Genomic DNA, 27,356 nt, shown 5'->3' with positions numbered 1-27,356 from the left:
TATATTTATGGGTACCATGTGATGATTCAATACATGTATACATTGTATAATGTTCAGATTAGGGTAAATATACGTATATTTTCAGATATTTATCATTCCTTTATGTAGAAAGCATTCAAAGTCCTTTCTACTAGCTTTTGAAATACACAGTATTTTATTATTAACTATAGTCATCCTATGTACATCATAACATCATAACTTCTTTCTCCTATCTAACTGTACCTTAGTGCCCATTAATCAACCTTTCCCCATCTCTCCCTCCCTCCTCTTTCCAACAGCTGGTAACCATCATTTTACTGTCAACTTCTATAAGATCAAATATTTCAATTCCATATATGAATGAGATAATGAAGTACTTGTTTCTCTGTGCCTGGCTTATCTTGCTTAACACAATAATCTCCAGTTTCAGTCATATTGTCTCAAACAACAGGACTGCATCCTTTTATTGCTGAATAGTATTCCATGGTATATAAGTACCACATTTTCTTCACCCATCCAGCAGTTATGGAAACTTAGATTGTTTCTATTTCTTGGCTATTGTGAATAGTGCTACAATAAACATAACTGTAGATTTCTCTTCAATAGACTGCTCTCATTTCCCTTGAGCATATACCTAGTAGTGGGACTGATGGAACCTCCATACTGTTTTCCACAATGGCATTGCTAATTGGCATACCTGTCAACAGAGTGCAGGGTTCTCTTTTCTCCATATCCTTGCCAGCACTTGTTATTTTTTGGTAATAGCCAGTCTAACTGGAGTGAGGTGATATGTCACTGTGTGCTTTTTAAAAATTTATTTGAAAGGCAAAGAATGAGAGAGAGAGAGAGAGAGAGAGAGAGATTCTATCTGCTGATTCACGCCTCAAATGTCTGCGATGACTGGGAATGGGCTTGGACAAAGCTAGAAGCTTTGGAAATCAAAGCAAGTCTTCCATGAAGGTGGCAGGAACTCAATTACTTGCAGCATCTCTGCGGCCTCCCAGGGTCTGCATTAGCAGGAAGCTGGAGCCAGGAGACAGAACAAGATATGAAACCCAGGCACTCTGACATGAGATCTGAACACCTTAACCAGCATCTTAACTGTTAATCCAAATACCCACTCCTTCACTGTGACTTTGATTTGCATTTCCATATTAGTGAAGTTGAGCAGTTCTTTGTGTCCCTGTTGGCTATTTGAATGTCTTCCTTCGAATAACGGCTATTTGGATCTAGTGCTGGTTTTAAAATTGAATTATTTGTTTTTTGGCTAGTAAGTTGCTTTAGTTCCTTATATATTTGAGTTATTAACCCATTGTCAGAAGCATAATTTGCAAATATTTTCTCCCATACTATAGAATGTCTCTTCACTCTCGTTTCTTTTGCTATTCAGAAGGTTTTTGGTTTGATAATATCCCATTCTATCTTTTTGTTTCATTTTTAATTTTATTTTAATTTTAACATATTCAACATAATTTACAGACCCAAGTCTAAGAACTTAATGATATTTTATCCTTGTCTGTCCTTCTCCTTCCTTCTACCTTTAATTCATTTTTTAGTTTTTGAGAGAATACATTTTAAATTTACTTCACAGTAAAAAGGCTTATATTTCTCCAAAGAAGTTTTAACAAGTAAAAAGCAAAAAGATCCTAGTTTAGTGAGAGTATACATAATGGCTATAAATAATAATTGAGTGGGAAAATGACCATTTCACCCATACACGGTTTTCTTGTCAATTAATCATTCATAATTTCTTTAGATAAAATAGAACCAATGACAATGTAACATCTAAATACTTTCTGTGTGGCTACAAGATAATAATTAAGATCATTCAGGCAGGCCGGCGCCGTGGCTCACTAGGCTAATCCTCCGCCTTGCGGCGCCAGCACACCAGGTTCTAGTCCCGGTCGGGGCGCTGGATTCTGTCCCAGTTGCCCCTCTTCCAGGCCAGCCCTCTGCTGTGGCCCGGGAGTGCAGTGGAGGATGGCCCAAGTCCTTGGGCCCTGAACCCCATGGGAGACCAGGATAAGTACCTGGCTCCTGCCATCGGATCAGCGTGGTGCACCGGCCGCCGCAGCACACCAGCCGCGGCGGCCATTGGAGGGTGAACCAACGGCAAAGGAAGACCTTTCTCTCTGTCTCTCTCTCTCACTGTCCACTCTGCCTGTCAAAAAAAAAATCATTCAGGCTTTAAGCCATTTTCTCTCAACAGTTTATGCACAGGAATAATTTTATGCAGATTGTAATGCAAATAATCACACATTTTTGGTATTCTATTAATTACCACAGATCAGAGAAAATTTATGGTATCTGTCTTTTTGGGACTGGCTTATTTCACTAAGTATAATGGTTTCTAGTTGTATCCATTCTGTTTCTAAAGACAGGATTTCATTTTTTATGGCTGAGAAATATTCCATAGTGTGTACATACCATATTTTCTTTATCCAGTCATTATTTGATAGGCATCTGGGCTGATTCTATATCTTAGTTACTGTAAATTAAGCTGCAATAAACATGGGGGTATAGGTAACTCTTTTATATGTTGATTTCATTTCATTTGAGTAAATTCCCAGGAGTGGGATGGCTGGGTCATATGGCAGATCTATTTTCAGCTTCCTGAGGAATCTCCATACTGTCTTCCACAATGACTGCACTAGCTTACATTCCCACCAACAGTGCATAAGGTGCCTTTATCCCAGCATCCTCACCAGCATTTACTTGTTCGTTGATTTCTGTATGAGAGCCGTTCTAACTGGGGTGAGGGAAACCTTATTGTGGTTTTGATTTTCATTTCTCTGATAGTGATCCCGAGCAATATTTCAAGTCTCTGTTGACCAACTGAATTTCCTCTCTTGAAAAATGCCCATTCAAGTCCTTTGCTCACTTTTAACTGGATTTTTTGTTTTGCTGTTGTTAAATTTCTTGAGTTCTTTATAGATTCCAGATATTAATCGTTTATCAGTTGCATGGTTTGCAAATATTTTCTCCCTTTAGGTCAATTGCCTCTTCACTTTGTTAAGTGTTTCCTTTGCAGTGCAGAAGCTTCTTAGCTCAATGTACTCTCATTTGTTTATTTTTGCTTTGTTCCAATTCTTCTCAAACTATTCAAAATAATTGAAAGGGAGGGAATCCTCCAAAACTTTTTCTATGAGGCCAGCATCATCTTAAATCTAAAACCAGAAAAGATACAAGAGAACTATAGATGAGAAATCCTCAACAAAATATTAGCTTATTGACTCCAATAACACATTGTATGGCCAGTGCTGTGGCGTAATGGTTTAGGCAATTGTCTACAATGCCAGCATCCCATATGGGCACTGATTCACTTATTGATTGCTCTTCTTCTAATCCAACTTCCTGTTAATGCAACTGAGAAAGCAGAAGAAGGTCAGAGTCCCTGGGCCTCTGTACCCATGTGGAAGACCTTGGTGAAGCTCTTGGCTCCTGGCTTTGGCCAAGACCAGTCCTGGTAATTGTAGCAATTTGGGGAATGAAACAGCAGATGTAAAATCTCTTTCTTTCTGTTTCTCTTTATCTCTCTGTAACTCTACCTTTCAAATAAATAATAAATCTTTTTTAAAATTTTTTAATTTATTTTTATTTATTTATTTATTTGACAGGCAGAGTGGACAGTGAGAGAGAGAGAGAGTTTTATATATGTATATGTATATACATATATATATGTATATGTATATACATATATATATGTATATGTATATACATATATATGTATATGTATACGTATACATATATATATAACTTATATATAAAACTTATATACTTACATATATGTATATGTTTTATATAAGTTTTATATATGTATATGTATATACATATGTATGTATATGTATACGTATACATATACATATATATAAAACTTATATATATAAAACTTATATATACTTACATATAACAACTTAGTGTTGTTTATATATATATATATATATATATATATATATATATATATATATATATAACTTCTTCCTGAGAAGCTATATGGAAAATATTGTACTTTTTGATTAGGTCACCTTGTGTCTTGCTGAATGTCATCTGCTCAGGCCTTTTTCAGTGCTATCTAACCTTCTAACATACCAAATCTGTCAGGGTATAGAAGAAGCAACTCAAGTGAGGTATAGTAACTTTAATCATAGGATTGTTTGCAGAGATTTGAGCAAGATTTAGAGATCCAACAAGGGATACGGAGATACTCAGAGACTTACAACAATAGGAAGCTATAACTCCCTTAGGCCCAAAGGAAAGATGATAATACTGGAGACCAGGAAAGAAAAGCCACCAATATAAGTTATAGGTTTAGAAGGCCTGGTCACTGTCAACATTTCAACAAAACTAGAGGGAGAGGAGGAAGATAACCCAACCTCTTTATCTTCCTGTCTTCTACCTTATTCTGGTGCCTGCCATTAGCAGAACCCATTGGAGGCCACAGATGAAGGCATTTGGGTGATCAGCCTGCTTTCAGAGCTTACAGCCAGGCACAGCAGGGGTGGTGATGGACAGGGAGAATAATAAACACAATCCCCCCTTTTGCCATTCCTTAACCTTCACTTAAGGACAAAGCCATGTTCCCAAAACAGAAGGAACACAAATTCCCATCAGCTACTGAATAGCCTCAAGTTATTTGGAATTCAGTCATAATCCCATTTAGAACCTAAACTGTAATATTAGCCATCTCCAGTTTTCTTCATAGAAGGTAACAGGGAAAGGCAAGAAAATAACTAACATAACAGATCACTGCTACAGTCCCACTTCTGTTGCTGTTCAGACGGATGAGAGTAAAAAGAAGTAATTAATAATCAGTTTCATGGTTTTCTTATCCTCTGCTCATACTTCCTATGGGCACTATTCTTTTTTTTTTTTTTTTTTTTTTTTTGACAGGCAGAGTTAGACAGTGAGAGAGAGAGACAGAGAGAAAGGTCTTCCTTCTGTTGGTTCACCCCCCAAAATGGCTGCCAGAGCCAGCGCGCTGCGCCGATCCGAAGCCAGGGACCAGGTGCTTCCTCCTGGTCTCCCATGCGAGTGCAGGGCCCAAGCACTTGGGCCATCCTCCACTGCCTTCCTGGGCCACAGCAGAGAGCTGGACCAAAAGAGGAGCAACCGGGACAGAATCTGGCACCCCAACCATGACTAGAACCCAGGGTGCTGGTACCACAGGCAGAAGATTAGCCAAGTGAGCCACGGCACCGGCCCGGGAAATTTTCTTATCTGATCGTGTGACTTAAACCTCCATTCCTGAAGACTCTGTATCCTGTAGTGAGCCCACCTTTTTGAGTTGGCTCAATTTCCCATTGATCATTATTACTGAAAATGGGAATACTAAAGGATACCCCAAAGAGTCCCTTCGGTTCTATGTGCAGCCCTCCTTGCCATCACTGTGTAACAGCGACCTAATGGCTCTTTGGTGATGGGGGTCAGTCACCCCAGTCAGTACAGTAACACCATTGCTATCTCCTAGTTCAGCAGCATGAGTAACATCAAATAACCTGTTATTAGTTTCATAGAGCCATGACTTTATCCTCTAAAGGATTCCTCCATTGGGAACTAGAAACTCCAAACTCACAGAAACCATGGTCATAACAATGGCAAGCAAAATTTCATAAATGAGTTATCAGATAAAATCATGAGCAGGATCATCCCCACATCCACCTTGCCTGATGAACTATGTGTTTTAGCTTTTGAAGAAACAGCATCTCATATTAATCACTGATTCAAAGCACGGGTAGAACACTACAGGACAATACCTCAATATTTCAGGGAAAATATCTATGAACTAGTACTAAAATTGAGGCTTGTGCACCATTCCAGTTTCTACCAGGCCAACTGTTTTAGGACAGTGCAACACACAGCAAGACCAGAGAACTTTATAGAAATAAGCCAATTTCCACACTACCTTCAAGATAAAATGCATATCCTGGGTGAGACAATGTGTGTGATAGCAAGTCAGTGGATAAGATACTCTGCAAGTTAACCAAGCTGGCAGATTTGTAGAGAAGGGAAACAAATCTGTATCAGAACGTTCTATCTTCCCTAGGAAAAGGTGCTGCCACATTTATGATGGAGTCTAATATAACCAATCAGCTAGTATCAGACAGCTGGGCTGGTCTCCTTGGGAAATAGTGGCACACTGCAGGCTTAGAGTTGGGCCTTGCCGTGACAGGCTGGGCACTCAGTGCTGACTACAGCCCAGCCTTAGTATGATGATACACATGCTACTGAGTCCATGCACAGTCTCCATTCCTGTAGCCGGGGCCACTTTGTAGTTAGGTTCGCTAAGTTAGCAAAAAGGTGACCAGGGAAGGTATCTAACATATCAGACAATATCATACAGACAATATCTTATCATACATACCATATCATACAGACAATCTGGTCATCTTGGCCATGAGATTACTGACAGCCTGTTTTGTATAGGATGCACTCTGGCCAGCATTTACCTCCCAGGTAAAAAACTTCACACCTATAACATAAATTAAGTCTTCTAATTCTTCTGTATTTTATATTTTATTTAAAAATTGCTTAATACAGGGTTTTAATTGCCTCTGCTTTCAGAGACTTTTTCTTTCGTTTTGGTAGCAAACCTTTAATCTGACCTAATGAGGAAACAGGGATAATCCTCAAATTCATTCATCTCAAGAAAATAGTGTTCACCTCATTTGTAAGTGTCGTCATTACGACAGGATACATCCGGCCAGTTTAAAGGTAGATTTTGAGATTTGCAAATCAAATAAAAGTATAAATATAGAATTCAAAATTATATAAAAATAACTAAAATAACTGTATAAAAATAAATACATGTATAAGTTAAAGAATCTCTAAAACAGTAAGAGGGGCTCTTCTGAAGGTTTTATTATTATTAGGACTATTATTAATATACTGGTAAGGATTTCCAAATCCTATCCTTGTCACAGTTTGAATTTGTAATTAAAACTTATAATCAGGGGCAGGCATTTGCTGCAGTGGCTATGGCACCACTTGGGATGCCCACATCCTATACTGGAATGCCTGGCTTGGAGCCCCTGCTTTGCCTCCAATTCCAGATTCCTGCTAATGCACACCCTGGGGGACGCAGGTGATAGTTCCAGAACCTGGGTTCTTGCCATCCACATGGGAGACCCAGATAGAGTTTGAGGAGTAGACCAGCATATGGATGGGAGATATTTCTCTCTTTCTAAATACAATGAAGATAAATTAATAAAAAATCTAATACTGATACAAACATTAATAAAACACTCCTCTGAAAAGAAATTAAATCGACAATGACAAATAGCAGAATGACATCTCATTTTGTATTCAATTCCTTCCAAAGTTGTGTTGTTTTTTTTTTTTTAATTTATTTGACAGGTAGAGTTATAGACAGTGAGAGAGAGAGAGAGAGACAGAGAGAAAGGTCTCCCCTCTGTTAGTTCATTCCCCAAATGGCCGCTAAGGCTGGCTCTGCACCGATCTGAAGCCAGGAGCCAGGTGCCTCTCCCTGGTCTCCCATGCAGGTGCAGGGGCCCAAGCACTTGAGCTATCCTCCACTGCCTTCCTAGGCCACAGCAAGAGCTGGACCAGAAGAGGAGCAACTGGGACTAAAACCTGGCGCCCATATGGGATGCCAGTGCCGCAGGCGGAGGATTAACCAAGTGAGCCACGGGGCCAGCCCAAAGTGGCTTTTTTTTTTTTTTTTTTTTAAGATTTATTTATTTGGAAGGCAGAGTGAGAATGAGAGTGAGGGGCGGGGGGTGGAGAATCTCTTCCATTTACTGGTTTACTCTGTAAATGACCACGACTTGGGCTGGGCCAAGCTGAAGTCTGAAGCCTAGAACTCCATCCAGGTATTCCACATGGTGGGCTATGGCCCAAACACTTGGGTCACCTTCCACTGCTTTCCCAGGTGTATTAGCAGGGAGCCAGATTGGAGATGGAGCAGCCAGGACTCCAACCAGTGTTCATGCGGGATGCTGGCATTGCAAGTGGAGGTTTAAATCATTGAGCCACAACACCAGGCCCCAAAGTGAAGTCCTTAATTTGCTTTGATAGTTTTAATGCTTTGCCTTCTGCCAAATTATTTATCACTACTAATGCTGTTACTTCCACTATCATGTTATTATTAGAAGAAAGTTTAATGCTTTTCTCTCATTATTTTCTTCCAGGTTACATTTATGAGCCTAAAGCATTAGGGAAAAAAAGAAAAGTAATATGCTAGATCTTCCAAGAAAAGATGAAAGAGAAAAAGAATAAGGAGAAAGAGGAGGGAAACACCAATAATACATTCGGAAGCAGTGGTGCTGTCCACTTCAGGCAATCATCACAGAAATGTTCAGCCACTGGGTTAACCTAATTTAAGTTATAGTCAGAATGCAAAGAAAATAATCCCTAGGTTCAAAAGGCAGTATGGTATAATGACTAACAGACTGAGAAGCCACACTGGGTGGATCTGAATCCTGACTTCCACATTTATTAGCTGTGTGATACAAAGTGATTTACTAGCTCAGTCTGTAACTAAGTTTCATCATATGAAAAATAAGGATAATATTAGTGCTTACTTTAGAGGACAAGGCAAAGATTACTTGAGTTATGTAAGCAATTAAACACAGTGCCTGTCCCATAGTAAGTACTTTGTAATCATTTAGCTATTATCACTTGGACAACAACTTCTTCTGTCAGAATAAAACAATATCTGCTTAACTTATTTCTTGTTTGTTCAACAGAAAACGTTCTGATGTTAAAACAACAACTGACTGGAATGCTCCAATCATATGGGAAGGAACTTATAATAGAAAGGTTCTGGAAGAATATTATAAGAGGCTGAATATTACTATAGGCTTGGTTGTATTTGCTCATGGAAAGTAAGTGCTACTATTTGTTCATTTTTATTTGGAAAAAAAATAGGATGAGCACATGTGGACTTTCTACATCCACATAACTAATATAATTAACCCTAATAATTATTTCTGGCTGACCTACATAACTATTTATAGCGGTTATTTTCTCCATCCTTGGCTGAGTCCTTAACACTACTTGGGAATCTCTTCATCAGTATCCCTTAGGTTTTCTTTCCCTTTATCCACAGCAAATTTTATGGCTCTTCTCAGGTCTTCAAATTTACTGCAGTCTATTTCACTAACCAATACAATGGAAGCTGTAGGTTCAGCTTCTTCCTATCCTTATCTTGTTTTTAATTAATTAATTGAGAAGACAGAGACAGAGCTCCCATATGCTAGTTCACTCTCCAAATGCCCACAATAGCTGTGACTAGGCCAGGCTGAAGCCAGGAGCCAAGAACTCAACTCAGGTCCTCTATGTGGGGTGGTAGGAAATCAATCACCTGTCCCATCACCTGCTGCCTCTCAGGAGCACATTAGTAGAAAACTGGAACAAGGAGTGGATTTGGAATATCAATTCAGGCTCCCCTGTATGAGATGTGTACACCTCAGTCAGTGTCTTAACTGCCAGGCCAAATGCCTGTCCCTATCCTAATCATCATTGACACTTATGTTAGACAGCATGTTTAAATGGCATGTTTTCTGCTGTAATTTTTTACAAAATAATTTTTTTCTGTTTTCTTGTTTCATTTTTCACAGACTTGCTAATTGGCAATTGAAACAGTTCCTGCAATCTGCTGATAAGCACTTTATGGTTGGCTACAATGTTATTTTTTATATTCTCATTGATCATGAAATCACCAAAACACCTATTTTAGAATTAGGCCCCCTTCGAACATTCAAGATATTATATACTTACAAAGAAGATACATGGAATGACCCTGATTTCATATACATGATGAACTTAAGGACATATATTATAGATTACATCCAGTTTGAAGTCAATTTTCTCTTTTCTATGACTGCAAATCAGATCTTCAAGAATGACTTTGGAGTAGAAACCCTGGGCAGAACTGTAGCTCAGCTTCACTCATGGTGGTATTTTCAGAATGTTAATGATTTCCCTTATGAGAGAAGACACAGATCATCAGCTTTCATCCCATATGGACAGGGCGATTTTTATTATCATGGTGCAACTTTTGGTGGCAAACCCCATGAGCTTTTAAGATTCTTTAATGAATATCAAACAAGAATTAATTTTGATGCCACAAATAAAGTTAATAGTACATATGAAAAGCACCTAAACAAATATCTTTTTGTCAATAAACCCACTAAGCTATTATCACCAGAATACAACTGGGATCCAATTTTTAAAGCTCCTCCACAAATTAAGCAAGTTAAGATAGCATGGCAGCGAGAAATGAGTTGATCATTATATAACTAGGATTATTGATTAATAAGTGATTAATAAGTAATATCTCAGATATAAAACCCATGAAATTTTTCAAACTCTTAGAAACTTAGAAAAATGTAAAGTTTTCAAAAAAATTTTCATTCTTGCAATTTTGAGCCTTCTAATTCTACTTATGTTGGATAAAGAATAAATAAATGATAACATGGCGTTACATATGTATTATAAATAATATATTACATGTGTATTATAAATAATTTAGAAATGCTTTTGGAGTTACGAATGATTTTTTGTGAAGAAACACGCTCAGACTCTACTGTAGTGCAGAAGCTTAATCCTCTGCCTGTGATGCCAGCATCCCATATGGTTCTAGTCCTGGCTGCTCCTCTTCCAATCCAGCTCTCTGCTATGGCTTGGGAAAGCAGTAGAAGATGGTCAACTCCTTGGGCCTTTGCACCTGCATGGGAGACCCAGAAGAAGTTCCTGGCTCCTGGCTTCAGAACAGCTCAGCTCCGGCTGATGCAGCCATTTGGGGAGAGAACCAGCAGATGGAAGACCTTTCTCTCAGTCTCTTCCCCTCTTTCTCTGTAACTCTACCTCTCAAATAAATAAATAAGATCTTAAAAAAATTAAGAACTAGAGTTAAAAGAACTTTTTATCTTAACCCCCTTCTATGGGGGAAAAACAAGTTTAGTAAGTATTCTGTAAGTGAAATGCATTATTGCTTATTAAAACATTTAAAATCATAAAGAATATTGATGATGCCTATGACAGGCACACTCTGCGATGGCACCTAATGATCCACTTCTCCTGGTATTCATGTCCTTATGTGAGTCATGGCTGCTCCTCCTCTTCACCTGGACTGTGGGATGAATTCCTTATAATTAGTAGAAAATGAGAAGTCATTTTCATGATTAGTTTACATGTGACTGTACTCTGTCTCACTAGTAGACCTTCTTCCTTTGCTGCCTTTGACGTAGGAAGTTGCCATGTTAGAGAAGTCCTCATAGGAAGGAACTGAAGGCAACCCCCATCCAATAGCCAAAAAGGAGCTGAGACTCTCAGTCAGTTCAACCCCCCTCAAGGAACTGAACACAGATGACACCACAAATGTACACTTCGAAGCAGATCTTTACCCAGTCATGTCTTCAGGTGAGGCTTCATTGCTAGCCAACACCTTGATTACAGGCTTGTGAGAGACCCCAAGGCAGAAGACACAGCTAAGCCAGGCCCAAGTTCCTGACCCACAGAGTGACCTATGCTCAGTGTTTCCTGTTACAGTTTGGATATGGCTTGAGTGTCCTCCAAGGTTTCATGTGTGGAAATTTAATCTTCACACTTGATCTTAGCCAAAAGGCTGAGAAATGATAGAAATTTAAATTGTCAGGTATTAAAAGGATGAAAACTTAATATTAATGATTATGGTATTTAGAGATAGGGCCTTTGGGAAGTGATTAAGACTAGATAAGGTAATTAGAGTAGATCTCCTGTGGGTAAGAAGAGGGAGACAAGAAGAGACACCAGGTGTATGCAAATCCTTCTTTCTTGTCGAGTGACAGCCTGCACCACTTCAGGGCTCTGCTTTCTAGAAGGCATTATCAGTTGCAGCCTCTTGCTCTTATACCCCAACCAAGAATCAAAATAAACCTCTTTTCCTGAAAAGTAGTCTGCCTCAGATATTCCATCACAGTAACAAAAAGCAGACTAGAATCCTCTCTCTCCACCACCATCAGCAGAAGACAGCCCATAGATACAGATACACTGGGGAGATTCAGAAGCTTTGGGCACCAAGGGACTTTGAGAACAGGCTCTGGGAATACTCTCTGTCCCAGAGGCCCTGTCTGTCCCGTAGGCCCTGTCTTCTCCACCCCTCACCTGGTAGCACTTGGCACTGGGGATCTCAGGAAAGCACCTTCTACCTCTTCCCATAACCCGACGAGGAATTAGGCCAGAGCTCCACTGGCCTTGGCTGGCCCGGAAGACAAAGCACTTCACAGTCCCATGACTCAGCATCTCCATGCTCCACCTAGTAGGACAAGACCTGAGAAATCACACACCACTTCTTCAGGCAGTATCAGCAGGATCAAGCAAAAGCCTCAGCAGTACCAGGGAAACAAAGCATTTCAGAATAGTTCTATATCAGCTCTGAAACCTATTATCGCCATCCCAAAAGGAGTAGGCCAGGAACTATGTACTGTATTAGTTAATGTTCTCCAATGAAACAGAGCCAATAGATGGAGATCCCACATATATAGTCCCTTAACTCAATCAACATGTAAAATTAACTATCACATATGATACAGATGATTCCATTTTATGATACTTTAAAAAAGACAAAACTATAGAGATAATAAACAAATCAGTGATTGTCAGGGGCTTGGGGAGGGAGGGTTAAATAAGTGATGCACAGGATTTTTCGGTGGGGGGGGGACCATATCTGTATGAAACTGTAATAATGGATACATGTCCTTATGTATGTGTCAAAATCCATAGAACTACAGTTCAGAGTGGACCTTAAACACACAAGAACTTTTTAAAAGATTTGTTTATTTATTTGAAAGGCAGACTTACAGAGAGGCAGAAGCAGAGGCAGAGGCAGAGAGAGAGAGAGAGAGAGAGAGAGAGAGAGAGGTCTTCCATCCACTGGTTCACTCCCCAAATGGTGCAATGGCCAGAGCTGGGTCAATCCGAAGCCAGGAGCCAGGAGCCAGGAGCTTCTTCCAGGTCCCCGACATGGGTGCAGGAGTCCAAAGACCTGGGCCATCTTCTACTGCTTTCCCAGCCCACAGAGAGAGCTATATTGGATTATAGCAGCTGGGACTCAAACCGGTGCCCATGTGGGATGCTGTTACTGCAGGTGGTGGCTTTTCCCACTATGCCACAGCGCCAGCACCCAATGCAGAAGGATTTTTAAAAATTATATGGGAGGTCAGGAGATCCTCAGATGAAATGTAAACAGTGACAAAGGAGTCTAACTGTATGACAAATAAATGTATATAATGACCTCAGTGGAGAGGTTAAGAGAAAATATGTTGACCTAACTTTGAAAAGTAACTTAAGAAAAAAGTAGAGACTTTAAGATCAAAGACAAAAAGAATATACACTTAGAACCAGACTCTAACTGGTGAATATTGTTTCCTTTGGGGTGTAGGTTAACAATTCTGAAATCAGCATCAGTGGATATACTGGAATTGAACAATTAAGTAAATGGATGGCAGATGGTGGGAGCCAGATTTCTCAGTCTTACGTGAAGTTACAGACAAGCAAGAGAGGAAGCCAAACTGATCTACATCATATGGATGAGAATTGGAGACATGAGTATGAAGTCATGTCTAGCTTAATATACTTATAAAGGAATATATGTAGAAATGTTTATAAACACATACACAAGTTAATAGAAATACCTATGTTCCCTTATTCTGTCAACTGAGAGAGGCTTAGAAACAATGACATTCCAGTAGCAACAAGTAGAACTAGTACCCAGATCTTGGTTTCTGATACAATTCTTAAATAGAAAGAACCAGGGATCCTTGAAGAAATGGCTGATTGCAGACCATAGATGGGGAATATAAGATGAGCCTAGAGTATCTTCTGGTTCCAGAAAGTAAAGAAGTGCTCAAAAAGAACCCAGTGATGGGAATATGCCAAAGGGACACAGAAGCCAACTAAAGAGTTTCCAATGGAAAAAAAAATTTAAACAAAATAAATAATGGAGCATTGGACTAAAATACAAAGTACAAAATAATGTCCATTAGTTCACATAGATATGAAAAAATGAATGCCTGAAGAATCTCTAATGATTTATGCAAACATTCTGCCCTCAAAGAAGTAGAGAATGCACCCCACTTATTGTGAGCCATATGTAGTGGTTTCCTTCCAAAGAAAACAATATAGAAATGGGGACAAAAAGGGTAACTTTACAGCGGAGAAACTTAATGCAAACTATCTCAGCCAAATTATCAAGGTTAATGTCAAAGGTGATAAGCCATGTTGAGTAACGTGTCCTTCACATGATGTGATGAGAATGGCACTGTTATGGGTTACACTGTATCCCCAAAAGAAATGTGTTAAATTCTAAACACATGCCTTCTGAATGTGACCTCATTTGAAAACAGGGTCTTTCAGGTACAATTATTTAAAATGAGGACTTAGTCTGACTGGTGTCCTTAAAATAGGGAAATAATGAGACAGACATGCAGAGATGACCCCATTACAGCAGAGGCCTATGGTCTAGATGTTGAATGTTGCCAAAGTCCCATGTGTGAAAGGCTTGGTCCCCAGGGTGATACTATTAGAAGATGTTAGGAGACTGGGGTTGTGATACAGCAGGTAAAGCTTCCACCTGTGATGCCAGCATCCAATATGGGTGCTGCTCATGTCCCAGCTGCTCCACTTCTGATCCAGTTCACTTTTTTTTTTTTTTTTTTTAGACAGGCAGAGTGGACAGTGAGAGAGAGAGACAGAGAGAAAGGTCTTCCTTTGCCGTTGGTTCACCCTCCAATGGCCGCCGCGGCCGGCACGCTGCGGCTGGCGCGCTGTGGCTGGTGCACCGCGCTGATCCGAAGGCAGGAGCCAGGTATTTATCCTGGTCTCCCATGGGGTGCAGGGCCCAAGGACTTGGGCCATCCTCCACTGCACTCCCAGGCCACAGCAGAGAGCTGGCCTGGAAGAGGGGCAACTGGGACAGAATCCGGCGCCCCGACTGGGACTAGAACCCGGTGTGCCGGCGCTGCAAGGCAGAGGATTAGCCTAGTGAGCCGCGGTGCTGGCCCCAGTTCACTTTTAGTGGCCTGGAAAAGCAGCAGAGGATGGTCCAAGTGCTTGGGCCTCTGCCACCCTTGTGGGAAATATGGATGAAGCTGCTGGCTCCTGGCTTTGGCCTGGCTTAGTTCTGGCTGTTGTAGCCATTTGAGGAGTGAACCAGCGGATGGAAAATTCTCTCTCCCTCTCCCTCCCTCTCCGTCTCTCCCTCTCTCTGTAGCTCTGATTTTCAAACAAATAAATCTTTAAGAGGAGAGGGACAGGGAGGGAGGAGGAGAAAGAAAGGAGAAGAAATTGGAACCTTCAGGAGGAGGGAACTTGCGGAAGGTCCGCAGGTCACTGTCAGATGTGCCTTCAGAAAGTACTTCTCACGTGACTCCTTGAGTTCTGGTGAGTGGACTGTTATAAAAGTCTGTTTTTGAGCCCACTTACTCTCTGCTTCCTGGCTTGCCATGTGATCCTTTCTCTGTATATACTCCACCAACTTCCAGCCTCCAAAACTGTAAATTAAATAAACTTCTCTTTCCTTCATAAGTAGCTTATTCAGGTATTACATTGTAGTAATGAAAACCTGACTAATACAGAGTGTAGCACAGCTAGTCTGAAAAATATCTTGGCAGCATCTTAAAAATCTAAACATATGGAAGCTGGCCCAAGTTACTGGGCTACACCACACATGTGGGAGACCAGGATGCAGCTCCTAGCTCTGGGCTTTGGCTTGACTCAACCCCAGCCACTGAGGCCATTTGAGAAGTGAACTAGCAAATGGGAGATTCTCTCCCTCTCTCTCTCTGTGTCTCTCTTGTCATTGTGTCTTCTGAATAAATAAATCTTTAAATATATATAAATATAATATATAATATATTAGATTATTATATTGTTAATATAATATATTATATTAATATATTAATATAATATGAACACAATATATTATTATATTATATATTATATATGTGTATATGCATATATATATATACATACACACACACACACATATACAGCAGAAGATTGCTCAAGTGTTTGGGTCCCTGCTTCCTTTGGGAGTCCTGGATAAAGATCCTGGCTCCTGGCTTTGGTCTGGCCCAGCCCTGGCCACTGCAGCCCTCAGGTAAGTTAACCAGTGGATGGAAGTCCTCTCTCTCTCTTTCTCTCTCTCTTTCTCTCTGTAACTCTGCCTTTCAAATAAATAAAGAAATTTTTTTTTAAAAATGTGACACTCCTCAATTTGTAAAGTCAACAACAGGAGTCACTGTGCACTTACTCCTCATGTAGGATCTCTGTCCTTAATGTGCTGTACACTGAGGCTTAATGCTATAACGAGTACTCAAACAGTATATTTCACTTTGTGTTTCTATGGGGGTGCAAACGATTGAAATCTTTACTTAATGTACACTAAACTGATCTTCTGTAAAAAAAAAAAAAAAAGAAATTATCAATTCCCAACTTGACTCTCACTGGGATTAAACATGACAATAGGTCTGATCTGATTTCATCATCATTTAAAAAAAATCATCTATTATTTTTCACTTTATGTTTCTGTGTGGGAGCAAACTGTTGAAATCCTTACTTAAGGTATACTAAGCTGATCCTCTGTATATTAAGATAATCGAAAATGAATCTTGATGTGAATGGAAGGGGAGAGGGAGTGGGAAAGGGGAGGGTTGTGGGTGGGAGGGACGGTATGGGGGGGGAAGCCATTGTAACCCATGAGTCGTACTTTGGAAATTTATATTCATTAAATAAAAGATAAAAAAAATAAAAAAATAAAAAAAATGTGACACTCCTTGCCCTACCAAATATTAAAGCTGATTATAAAGTTTAATAATAATGAAGGCATATGATATTGCCATGGAAGTTGATAAATAAACCAATAGAACATAACCCAGATATGCAATGATCCACATATAAATGGAGACTTTATATATTAAAGCAATAGCACTGCAGAGTTCCAAAAAAAACATATCTTTTAAAAAAGATATCTTTTCGGCTGGCGTCGCAGCTCACTAGGCTAATCCTCCGCCTGCGGCGCCGGTACACCGGGTTCTAGTCCCAGTCAGGGCGCCGGATTCTGTCCCGGTTGCCCCTCTTTCAGTCCAGCTCTCTGCTGTGGCCCGGGAAGGCAGTGGAGGATGGCCCAAGTGCTTGGGCCCTGCACCTGCATGGGAGACCAGGAAGAAGCACCTGGCTCCTGGCTTTGGATCAGCGCAGCACGCCGGCTGTAGTGGCCATTTGTGGGGTGAACCAACAGAAGGAAGACCTTTCTCTCTGTCTCTCTCACTGTCTAACTCTGCCTGTCAAAAAAAAAAAAAAGATATCTTTTCAATAAATGGTGAAAATAGGATATTCATATGCAAAAAGTGGAAGTGTACTCTTCTCCCATCACTGTGTTTTTGTCCATTTTGTTCACAGCTGTAACTCCAATGCCTAGAAAAGTAACTAGCAGGCTGGCACTGTGGCGTAGCAGGTACAGCTGCTGCCTGCAGTGCTGGTATCCCATATGGGCGCTAGTAGGAGTCCTGGCTGCTCCACTTTTGATCTAGCTCTCTGCAAATGTGCCTGGGAAAGCAGTAGAGGATGGCCCAAGAACCCCTGCACCTACAAGGGAGACCTGGAGGAGGCTCCTAGCTCCAGGCTTCAGATTGGTCCAGCTCTGGCCATTGCAGTCAATTGGGGAGTAAATCAGGGGGCGGAATATCTCTCTGTGTCTCTCCCTCTCTCTTTGTAGCTCTGCTTTTTAAATAAATAGATAAATCTTTTTTAAAAAACACAGAACGGTAACTGGCACCGAGAAGGTACACATACTCAATCTCAATCAGTATTTGTCAAACAAATGAATGAATGACAACTTTTGAAACAGCCTTCAGCATCTTAATTCTTCAGTCTTTTTAATCATCTAAGAAGTACATAAGATTTAACACTAGATGGCACAATGTAACAAAGAAAGTAACCCTAATCGACACACTACTTCCTCCTGAATTTAATTCTTTCAAGGAAGGTCTGTTGATGTCACCCTTGGTGTGACCAGCCTGTCATATCTATTAAAAAAAAAAAAACAGTTGGGAATTTTAATTGGGATTAAACTGAATCAGTAGATCATTTTAGAGTAAATATCACTGATTTACGCCCCAGCTTCACAGACCTTATTCTGCTCTGCTAAGTATTTCCATTCCTCTGTGTGACAGGCAGCTTACCAAGTTCCTCTTTCTCCCTCTTTCCCACCCTCTCCATCCCTTGCAACTGCCCCAACCTCTGAACTGAATTCACCAATGCACTAAAGCCCTCAAGTTTCCAGAGCTGTGGGGTGGTCCGTGTGAGAAAGAATCTATCTCCTCTAGGTTATAGTGCTAGGGAAGAGTCCTGTTCTTTCATATGCTTCTTCTTATCTCTTCTCTCCCTGGAACCACAAACTGGATCAACTGAGGGGGGTGCACTGGAATAGCAATAACCATGCAGTTTTATGCACCACCATTCCCTTGCACCACCAACGGCTCTCTTACTGGATCATGCTACCACAGAAGGCGTCCCAGTGCTCATGCTGATAAGTTGCTGTCACTAATCTACCTGCCATTTCATATCAGGATAGAGTGATCAACTTGTCCTGGTTTACCGGGGACTTTTCCAGCTTTAGCACTAGAAGTCTCATGTCCTAGGAAATCCCTTAGTCTGGGACAAACCAGAACAGTTGGTTGATAGGCCTAGGTCTATCTGAACCCCACTCAAACTCAAATTAGGATTGTGCCAGACAGTGTGCTCACATATATAAATTCTTGTTCTTATCTCTCTCTCTCATGTAGTCAATCACCAAATCTGTAATGCTATCTTTTATATATTGGTTAAATTAATTTTCTCCTTTACATTTTTTTTTTTTGACAGGCAGTGTGGATAGTGAGAGAGAGAGACAGAGAGAAAGGTCTTCCTTTTGCTGTTGGTTCACCCTGTGGCCAGCGCACCGCACTGATCTGAAGGCAGGAGCCAGGTGCTTCTCCTGGTCTCCCAAGGGGTGCAGGGCCCAAGTACTTGGGCCATCCTCCACTGCACTCCCTGGCCACAGCAGAGGGCTGGCCTGGAAGAGGGGCAACCCCGGGACAGAATCTGGCGCCCCGACCGGGACTATAACCCGGTGTGCCGGCGCCACTAGGTTGAGGATTAGCCTATTGAGCCGCGGCGCCGGCCCTCCTTTACATTTTCACTGTCTTACTTAGATCAAGTCTCATTACTCTACAGCAAGATTACTAAATAATCTTAAATAATACTCTTATCCCCAATATTGCCTACCTCCAAATCTTGCTCGTGGGCATAGAACAACATTCACACTAATTGGATCATATCACAAGCTCCCCCCAAATAAAAAATCATCACTAGTTTCCTTCAACACAAAGGAATTTTGATGACATACTTAGTGTGGTACATAAAGCTCCTTACACAGAATCCTACCCAATCTTTCTAATTTTATCCCCCACCCCCCACTTCAATCTCGATACTCTTCACCCCGGGGGCTATTTTCTATTCATACTGAACTCATTGCTGCTCTCCAAGTCCACCATGCCTATGGACCTTTGCTTCTGCAGTTCTCACATTCTAGAATGTTCCCTGTGTTCTCTATCTGGTAACTTATTTCTAGTCATCACCACCAATTAAATTGAGAGGGAAGGTTTCCCCAGAGCATGTTATGTGGACAAAAAATAAAGAAACTAAAGCAGGCAGGCAGGCAGGCAAGAGGGAGGGAGGGAAGGAGGGAGGGAGGGAGGGAGGGAGGGAAGGAAGGAAGGAAGGAAGGAAGGAAGGAAGGGAAGGAGGGAGGGAGGGAGGGAAGGAAGGAATGAAGGAAGGAAGGAAGGAAGGGGAAGGAGGGAGGGAGAGAGGGAAGGAGAGAAGGAGGGAAGGAGAGAAGGAAGGAAGGAAGGAAGGGAAGGAGGGAGGGAGGGAGGAAAGGAAGGAAGGAAGGAAGGAAGGGGAAGGAGGGAGGGAAGGAAGGAAGGAGGGGAAGGAGGGAGGGAAGGAAGGAAGGAAGGAGGGGAAGGAGGGAGGAAGGAAGGGAAGGAAGGAAGGAAAGAAGGAAGGAAGGGGAAAGAGAAGGAGGGAGGGAGGGAGAGAAGGAAGGAAGGAAGGAAGGGAGGGGAGGGAGGGAGGGAAGGAAGGAAGGAGGGAAGGAACGAAGGAAGGAAGGGGAAGGAGAAGGAGGGAGGGAGGGAGAGAAGGAGAGAAAGAAGGAAGGAAGGAAGGGGAAGGAGGGAGGGAGAGAAGGAGGGAGGGAGGGAGGGAAGGAAGGAAGGAAGGAAGGAAGGAAGGAAGGAAGGAAGGAAGGAAGGAAGGAAGGAAGGAAGGAGGGAGGGAAGGAAGGAGGGGAAGGAGGGGAAGGAGGGAGGGAGAGAGGGAGGGAGGGAGGGAAGGAGAAGGAGGGAGGAAGGGAGAGAAGGAAGGAAGGAAGGAAGGGGAAGGAGGGAGGGAGGGAGAGAAGGAGGGAGGGTGTTTAATGGGACTGTGTACAAATGGCCAAAGTGGCAGGGATGGAAGATTAGATCCCACAACACGGAATTCTCTCATCAAGTTAATCCGGCTATCAGCATGGTGAGTGCCCAAATTATAAAAGTGGCATCCAAACTGAATATCCAGTGCAGCACCATTTTCCAAGGGGATCAACCATGTGTTGGCAGTTTGCGTATACTGTACCCCTTCCCTCATGGAAGGTCACTGGTCTGCACTGGAACCAATGCCTGTTCTGGCATGGATTGCCATGTCTGCCCATTATATTTCTGTCAGCACCACCCACATAACTCTTTATTCAGTGTCATAGTATCTCACTTAACACAGCTCTGACCAAGGAACGTAAACACATCTCACAAGAGAACTGTGACTAAGGTGTACAAACCATGGAAATCACTATTTCCACCACATATACCATCATCTGCAAACAGCTGGCCTGATGAAACAGTGGGATAGGGGTTGGTGTTCTGGCACAGTGGGTTAGATGCCCAACATCAGCATCCGACGTGGGCACCGGTTCAAGACCTGGCTGCTCCACTTACAATCTTGCTCTCTGCTAATGTTTCCTGGGAGAGCACAGGAAGATGACCTGAGTGCTTGGGCCCCTGCAACCATGCGGGAGACCTAGATGGAGTTCCTGGCTCCTGGCTTCAGCTTGGCCCCAGCCCCAGCCAATGTAGCAATTTGAGGAGTGAACCAGCGAATGGGAGTTCACTCAAATGCTCTCTCAGCCCGGTCTGGCCCATGCCAAAGCCAGGACCCAGGAACTCCATCCTGATCTCCCTCATGGGTGACCAGTCCAAGTACTTGAACCACCTTCTGCTGCCTTCCCAGTCACATTAGCAAGAAGCTGGATCAGATGCAGAGGAACTGGGACATATTTCAGTGCTCCAATACTGTAAAATAGATCTAAGTGAATCTTTAAATAAGTACAACAAAGAAATTAAAGTTACAGAAAGAACTGCTAAGAGGGGATACATTTTAAAAAGGGCCTGCTTCTAGTAAAGATTAGATTAGGACAGTAATATTCCAGCTTCGTGTAGCCAATTTCTGCATAGCCCGACAGCACCCTAGGCCTTGGCTTGTGTGGGTATCCTGCTATCTTGTGCCTGTCTATGATAATAACCCATGCTCTGAATATGCCCGTAAAAATCATTGCCTCGCACCTGTCTGTGATTGTAACCCATGCTCTGTATATGCCCTTAAAAGTCAAAGAAATTATAACTAGATGTAGACATAGAATCTAGAGGCAGCATAAAATACAAGGTCAATGGTTCTAAGAAAATGGACAACAGACTTTTTACTGCAAGAAGAAAGAATCATTATGTGACTTATGATAAAAATAAAGTCTGGTGCTCAAGAGTGAGAGACACGCCATCAGCACTGCTGTGAGAGTATCTTTCATTTCTTCGAGCGCTGACACCTCTCCCACCTTGGGACCCCTGGACTGGCTGGAGCTGGCCTCTGGCACTTCTTCTCTGAGAGCACGAGTGAAAAAAGTTTTTGATACCTAAGTCTGAGTGTCAAATGTCCATTTTCTGTTTCTCTTCAGGTTCCAGTTTGCATGTTCAGTGAGAATCACTACTGAGCATTCTGGCTGACACTGCTAGCCTTGGCAGCAGGGCACATTTTATAGTGAACAATCCACGTAGGCTTGGAGGTAACACATGTGAAGCAAGCTACTGACATTTTGCTCTTATACATGGATACTGATTTTATAATTAATAATCAGTTTTATTTTAATAAAGTGATACTGTTTAAATTTTCAAAATAATAAATTTAAAATTCCATCTTTAAATAGTGCATTAAATTTTTGTATATTGCCTGTAATTAGGAGCTTGTATTAATTTCAATAAGTAATTTTGAATGTTTTAAAGATGAGGTCTACAGTGACTTATGAAAAGTCTAAATTGGCATTATTATCAATAAATCAAAATTTGTGTGCAGTTTTAGTATATCATTTTGCTAAAATTAAGGATAATAAAATGTATGAAAAAGTGCCTAATAATTTATTAGTTCCACATGCTTTTACTATTTTCCATGCATCACTGATCCAGATATTTGCAAATAAAAATTAAATATGGTTGCCTGATATTTCAGATTTATTTTCTTTTTTTGAGTTTTATTTATTTTCATTTTTATTTGAAAGGCAGAGAAAAAGACAAAGAGAAAGAGACAGAGAGATATCTTCCATCATGAGTGGCAGGACCCAAGAGTATGCACTAGCAGGAAGCTGGAATACAAAGCAGAGCCAGGACGCCAACCCAATCATTCACAATATAAAATATGGGTATCCTGAGCAGCATGTTATCCACTGGGCCACATGCCTACCCCCACAGACTTCCAATCATAAAAACCACAACATGATGCATACTTTTCAATCCTGAGCGTGTCAAGACAGGAGAAGAGATTTAGAAGTACAGATATGAGGTGTGTAGACTTCTGTTTGTGTTTGTCCTAGACCACATGAAATTGTACTGAAAGGCTATATGAATCAACAAAAGGTACAAAGAAAAAATAAGCAAACTTTTAAAAGAAGCAATTTTTAACTTGTGGAAATACAAAAAATAAGGAAATTACCGTCTCAACACATACTGTTCAGCTATAAAAACACTGTTATAAGGTAAATACTGAATAGTTACTTAAATGGTCAGAGGACAGGAAACAGAAGCAGAGAGAGAAATCCTAAATAAAGATGAAAATTGAGGCTCCCCATTTCCCAAAATAGAAGGAATCCAGTGTAATGTATCTGACAGCAGCCAGCTGGTCAGACCCTGGAGGTCTACTGCCAAGGCTCCCAGGACTCAAGAATTGGCTGCTGTTGCGGACAAATCAAGTTCTCAGCAACGGCGCTAATCAGATCAGTCTTGAAGATCATCACTTCCATCTCAGCCACTCCCCCCCCCCTTTTTTTTAAGATTTATTTATTTATTTGAAAGGCAATGTTACAGAGGGGCTGAGTAAGAGAAAATGAATGAGAGAGAGAGTGTGTGTGTGTGTGTATAAGAGAGAGAGAGAGAGAGAAAAACTCGTCTATCCACTGGTTCATTCCCCAAGTGGTCACAATGGCTGGAGTTGAGCCAATCCAAAGCCAGGAGCTTCTTCCACGCCCCCCATGTGGGTGCAGGGACCCAAGGACTTGGGCCATCTCCTACCATCTTCCCAGGCCATAGCAGAGAGTTAGATTGGAAGTGGAGCAGCTGGGACTCAAACCGGGGTCCACATGGGACGCTGGCACCGCAGGTGGCTGCCTTACCCCACTATGCCACAGTGCTAGCCCCTCAGCCACTTTCTTAACAAGTCCATTAAACAAGCACTGAGCTGCCTGGAGACAGAGAGAACAGGCATCAACAGAGAGGGCCAACTTAAACATTTTATTATCAAGGGCCTCTTCTGCGATGGAGAATTTCTGGTATTTCATGAAAGCAAAAGGGATTAGAGGAGAGGAGTTTGCAGGTAGAGCTGCTTTATCTATTGTGTTTGAATTTTTATTAATAAATATTCATATTGCTCCTACAATTACAAATAAATTTTACCAAAAAAGTGAGATAATGAATGTTAATTAGATTGGATCATTTGACAATGTCTACACAAATCAAAATATGAATCATGTTATATACTATAATATATAACTTTTATATGTCAATTATATTTTTTAAATCTAGGGAAAATGAACTTTTTAAAGATTTATTTATTTATTTGAAAGGCATAAATACAGAAAGAGAAGGAGAGAGAGATCTTCCATCTGCTGGTTCACTCACTAAATGGCCACAACAACCAATTCTGGGCCCATCTGAAACCAAGAAACAGGAGCTTCATCTGGGTCTCCCACGTGGGTTCAGAGGCCCAAGTACTTGCACCATCTTCCACTGGTTTCCCAGGCGCATTAATAGGGAGCTGGATCAGAAGGAGAGAAGTTGGGACTTGAACCGGCAATGCCAGCATTGCAGCTGGAAGTTTAACCTTCTATGCCACAGCACCAGCCCAGGAAAATGAACTTTTAAAATGAATTTAATAATTTAACTATGCTAGAACTTCCTTGAGATTTTATTATCATATTCACCCTGCTGTCTATTTGAAAACCATGTCCATTTCTGTCTTAGGGCCATACCCACTGATATTAGGACTCACATTCCTAGAATTGCCTTTTTCATTTGCTTTCTCAGCCCAGAAAGTGAAGCTCATAATGCACTTTAAAAAAAAAAAAGATTTTATTTATTTGAAAGAGGCAGAGGCAGAGAGGTCTTCCATCCACTGGTTCACTCTCCAAATGGCCACAATGGCCAGAGGTGAGCCTATCTAAAGCCAGGAGCAGGCACCTCCTCTGGGTCCCCCCTCACGGGTGCAAGGACCCAAGAACTTGGGACATCCTCTACTGCTCTCCCAAGCCACAGCAGAGAGCTGGATTGAGAGTAGCTGGAACTTGAACTGGCGCCCATATGGGCTGCTGGCACTGCAGGCAGCGGCTTTACTGGCTACGCTAAAGTGCTGGCCCCATAAGGCACTTTTCAAAGAATCTGAAACTTCCTTCACCATTTCATTCCTTGTGCCAAAAGTAAGTTGAAAATCTTCCGGGGCACATCAAAGGACATGGGAGGGGTATAGGCAGGTTGCTTGGTAGATCTAATCTAGTACTCCCTAACTTTTTTACTTCTTCCTCTACATTAGACTAAACACATATGGCTGTCCAAGCAAGGAAACTTCTAGGAGAAGCAATTTTATTAATAAATTCTGCCTAATCTGGAATTTCACTTCCATTTTCAGAGTCAAACAGTCTCAAACCCATTCCTAAGAATATACCCCATATTTTTACAAGGTAAATTAACGAATGTTAATACTTCTTGTGGATATAACATTTAATTTTCTCTACTTTGATCCTACACTTTGATCAATATGTTAGATTGGCATCTTGTTTGCCTGATAAGCGACAACGAAAGAAGGGGCATGAAACTGCTTCTCAGGTTTCTTTTGTAATGAGACATAGTTTTCTCAAGCAAGGTTTGTTCAACAGGAAACGACATAGACAGGTGTTTCCCAAACCATAGGCAATTTCCTCCCTTTCCCCACACGGGGGAGCATTTGGTCATATCTGGGCACATTTTTAATTGTCATGACTGGGGTGAGGTGCTATTGCCATCTGGTAGGTAGAGGCCAAAGATGTTGCTAAACATCTTATAATACACAGGGAGACCTACAACAACAGCAAAAATTATCCTTACAAAATGTTATTAGTGTCAGAGTTGAAAGTTCTACTTTAGATAAATCTAAGAGTTTTGCATTCTCCAAGTCCTGATTTCTCTTTCTCCAATATATATCTATTTCATTTGCCAAGACCGCATTCTTCCATAATCTAACTTATCCTAATATTCATATAAAGTACAAAATTTGTGAATTTATGTATTAGTACATAGAATCAATCTGTGCATTTGTTTTTCTCAGTCATATGACTACAAGCTGTAAAAATTTCTTTTTAAACAGTGTTCCTTAAAGGACTTTATTTTTAAAAAAGGTTTTTGTTTATTATTTTATTTGACATAGTGACTGAGACAGAAAGAAATCATCTGCTGGTTTACTTCCCAGATGGATGCAACAGCTGGGATTGGATCAGGCAGAAGCCAGGAGCCTGAAAACTTCAACCAGGTCTTCCACGTAGGTGGCAAGGGCCCAAGTACTTACACCATCCTCTGCTGTCTTCCCAGGTCCATCAACAGTAAGCTGGATGGAAAGTGGAGCAGCCAGTGGAGTAGCTCCAAAATGGAATGCCGGTGCCACAAGTGGTACTTTTCTCACTGCACCACAACATTGGTCTCCCATAAAGCCTTCTGAGTTTCACTCTGTCACTTACAGTGTCAGCTTTACAATCTGAGTGTGGTCTGCTTGCTTTACGCATTATTCCATGGCATTAAAGGCACCCATTGTCATTTCAATCACTCCTGTTCCCCTTTTAAATTGGCCTATGACAACAGCTCTGATTCCCCAGAGCTTCCTTCTTGGTGAGTACATAATTCTACATGATGATACAAGGTAACTTGAGTAGTTATTTCACCATTTCTTGGTACAAATGTTACTTTTCCCATCATGTAATGTGAACTCTCTGCCTTTTACCTGATTTCTATATAATAAGCATTTCGCCAAAGGATGTACTAGCTGTAATCCACTCTCTAGAGCCACTAGACTGGAAACTTCTCAAGGACAGGGGCCACATCTAACTTGTTAACCACTGAATCTCAAGCATTTACGCAATACTAGATCCATATGTAGGCATCTCATAGATATTATTCTGAATGGATTTTAAATGTCAGGGACAGCATTGTGACATAATGGGTAAAGCCAATGCCTGCAACACTGGCATCCCATATAGGAGCTGGTTCGAGTCCCAGCTGCTCCATTTCTGATCCAGCTCCCTGCTAGTGTCCCTGGGAAAGCAGTGGAAAATGGCCCAAGTGCTTGGTTCTGCACCCACATGCATGACTGGGAAGAAGCTCCTGGTTTCAGCCTGGCCCAGCTTTGGCTGTTGCAGCCATTTGGGGAATGAACCAGTGGATGGAAGACATTGTCTCTTGTCTCTCTCTCTCCTTCTCTCTCTCCCACTCTCTTTCTCCCTCCCTCCTTTCTCTCTGAATTCTCCCCTCCAAAGAAATAAATCTTAAAAAAAGTTGATGTCATTTCCTCTTGGAAGCTGTTTTTATGATTATGATTTCTTCTGTGTTTCCTCCTCAAATGTGTTCCTTGAGGTCAGGACCCTAATAACAAAGATACCTAGTAACAATGGGATAGAAGACCTGTCTTTTGAACAACCCATGGAATGAAAACAACATTCTACCACCATCATCAAAGGAGACATTGTGAAAAAAAAAAAAAAAACCAGAGCTTAAGGAGTTTGTAGACTTACCTGCAGAGGA

At 41.3% G+C, this 27,356-nt stretch overlaps 1 protein-coding gene and 1 long non-coding RNA gene across 2 annotated transcripts in view; one reads left to right on the top strand and one right to left on the bottom strand.

Annotated features, from left to right (window-relative positions):
- Nucleotides 1-10,227, top strand: part of LOC100349703 (N-acetyllactosaminide alpha-1,3-galactosyltransferase-like 1) — a 28,270-nt gene extending 18,043 nt beyond the window's left edge. The window contains exons 4-5 of the mRNA XM_089323633.1: nucleotides 8,685-8,822; nucleotides 9,558-10,227. Coding sequence (XP_089179759.1) covers nucleotides 8,685-8,822; nucleotides 9,558-10,227 — 808 coding nt within the window. The remainder of the gene's footprint in view (nucleotides 1-8,684; nucleotides 8,823-9,557) is intronic.
- LOC127493200 (uncharacterized) overlaps nucleotides 1-27,356 on the bottom strand; it is a 113,641-nt gene that overhangs the window by 74,729 nt on the left and 11,556 nt on the right. The window lies entirely within an intron of this gene.

This window comes from Oryctolagus cuniculus, chromosome 1, assembly GCF_051225735.1.
Source record: "Oryctolagus cuniculus isolate XC-2025 breed Fujian yellow rabbit chromosome 1, ASM5122573v1, whole genome shotgun sequence".
NCBI lineage: Eukaryota > Metazoa > Chordata > Mammalia > Lagomorpha > Leporidae > Oryctolagus > Oryctolagus cuniculus.
This window is presented reverse-complemented; position numbering and strand designations above follow the sequence as displayed.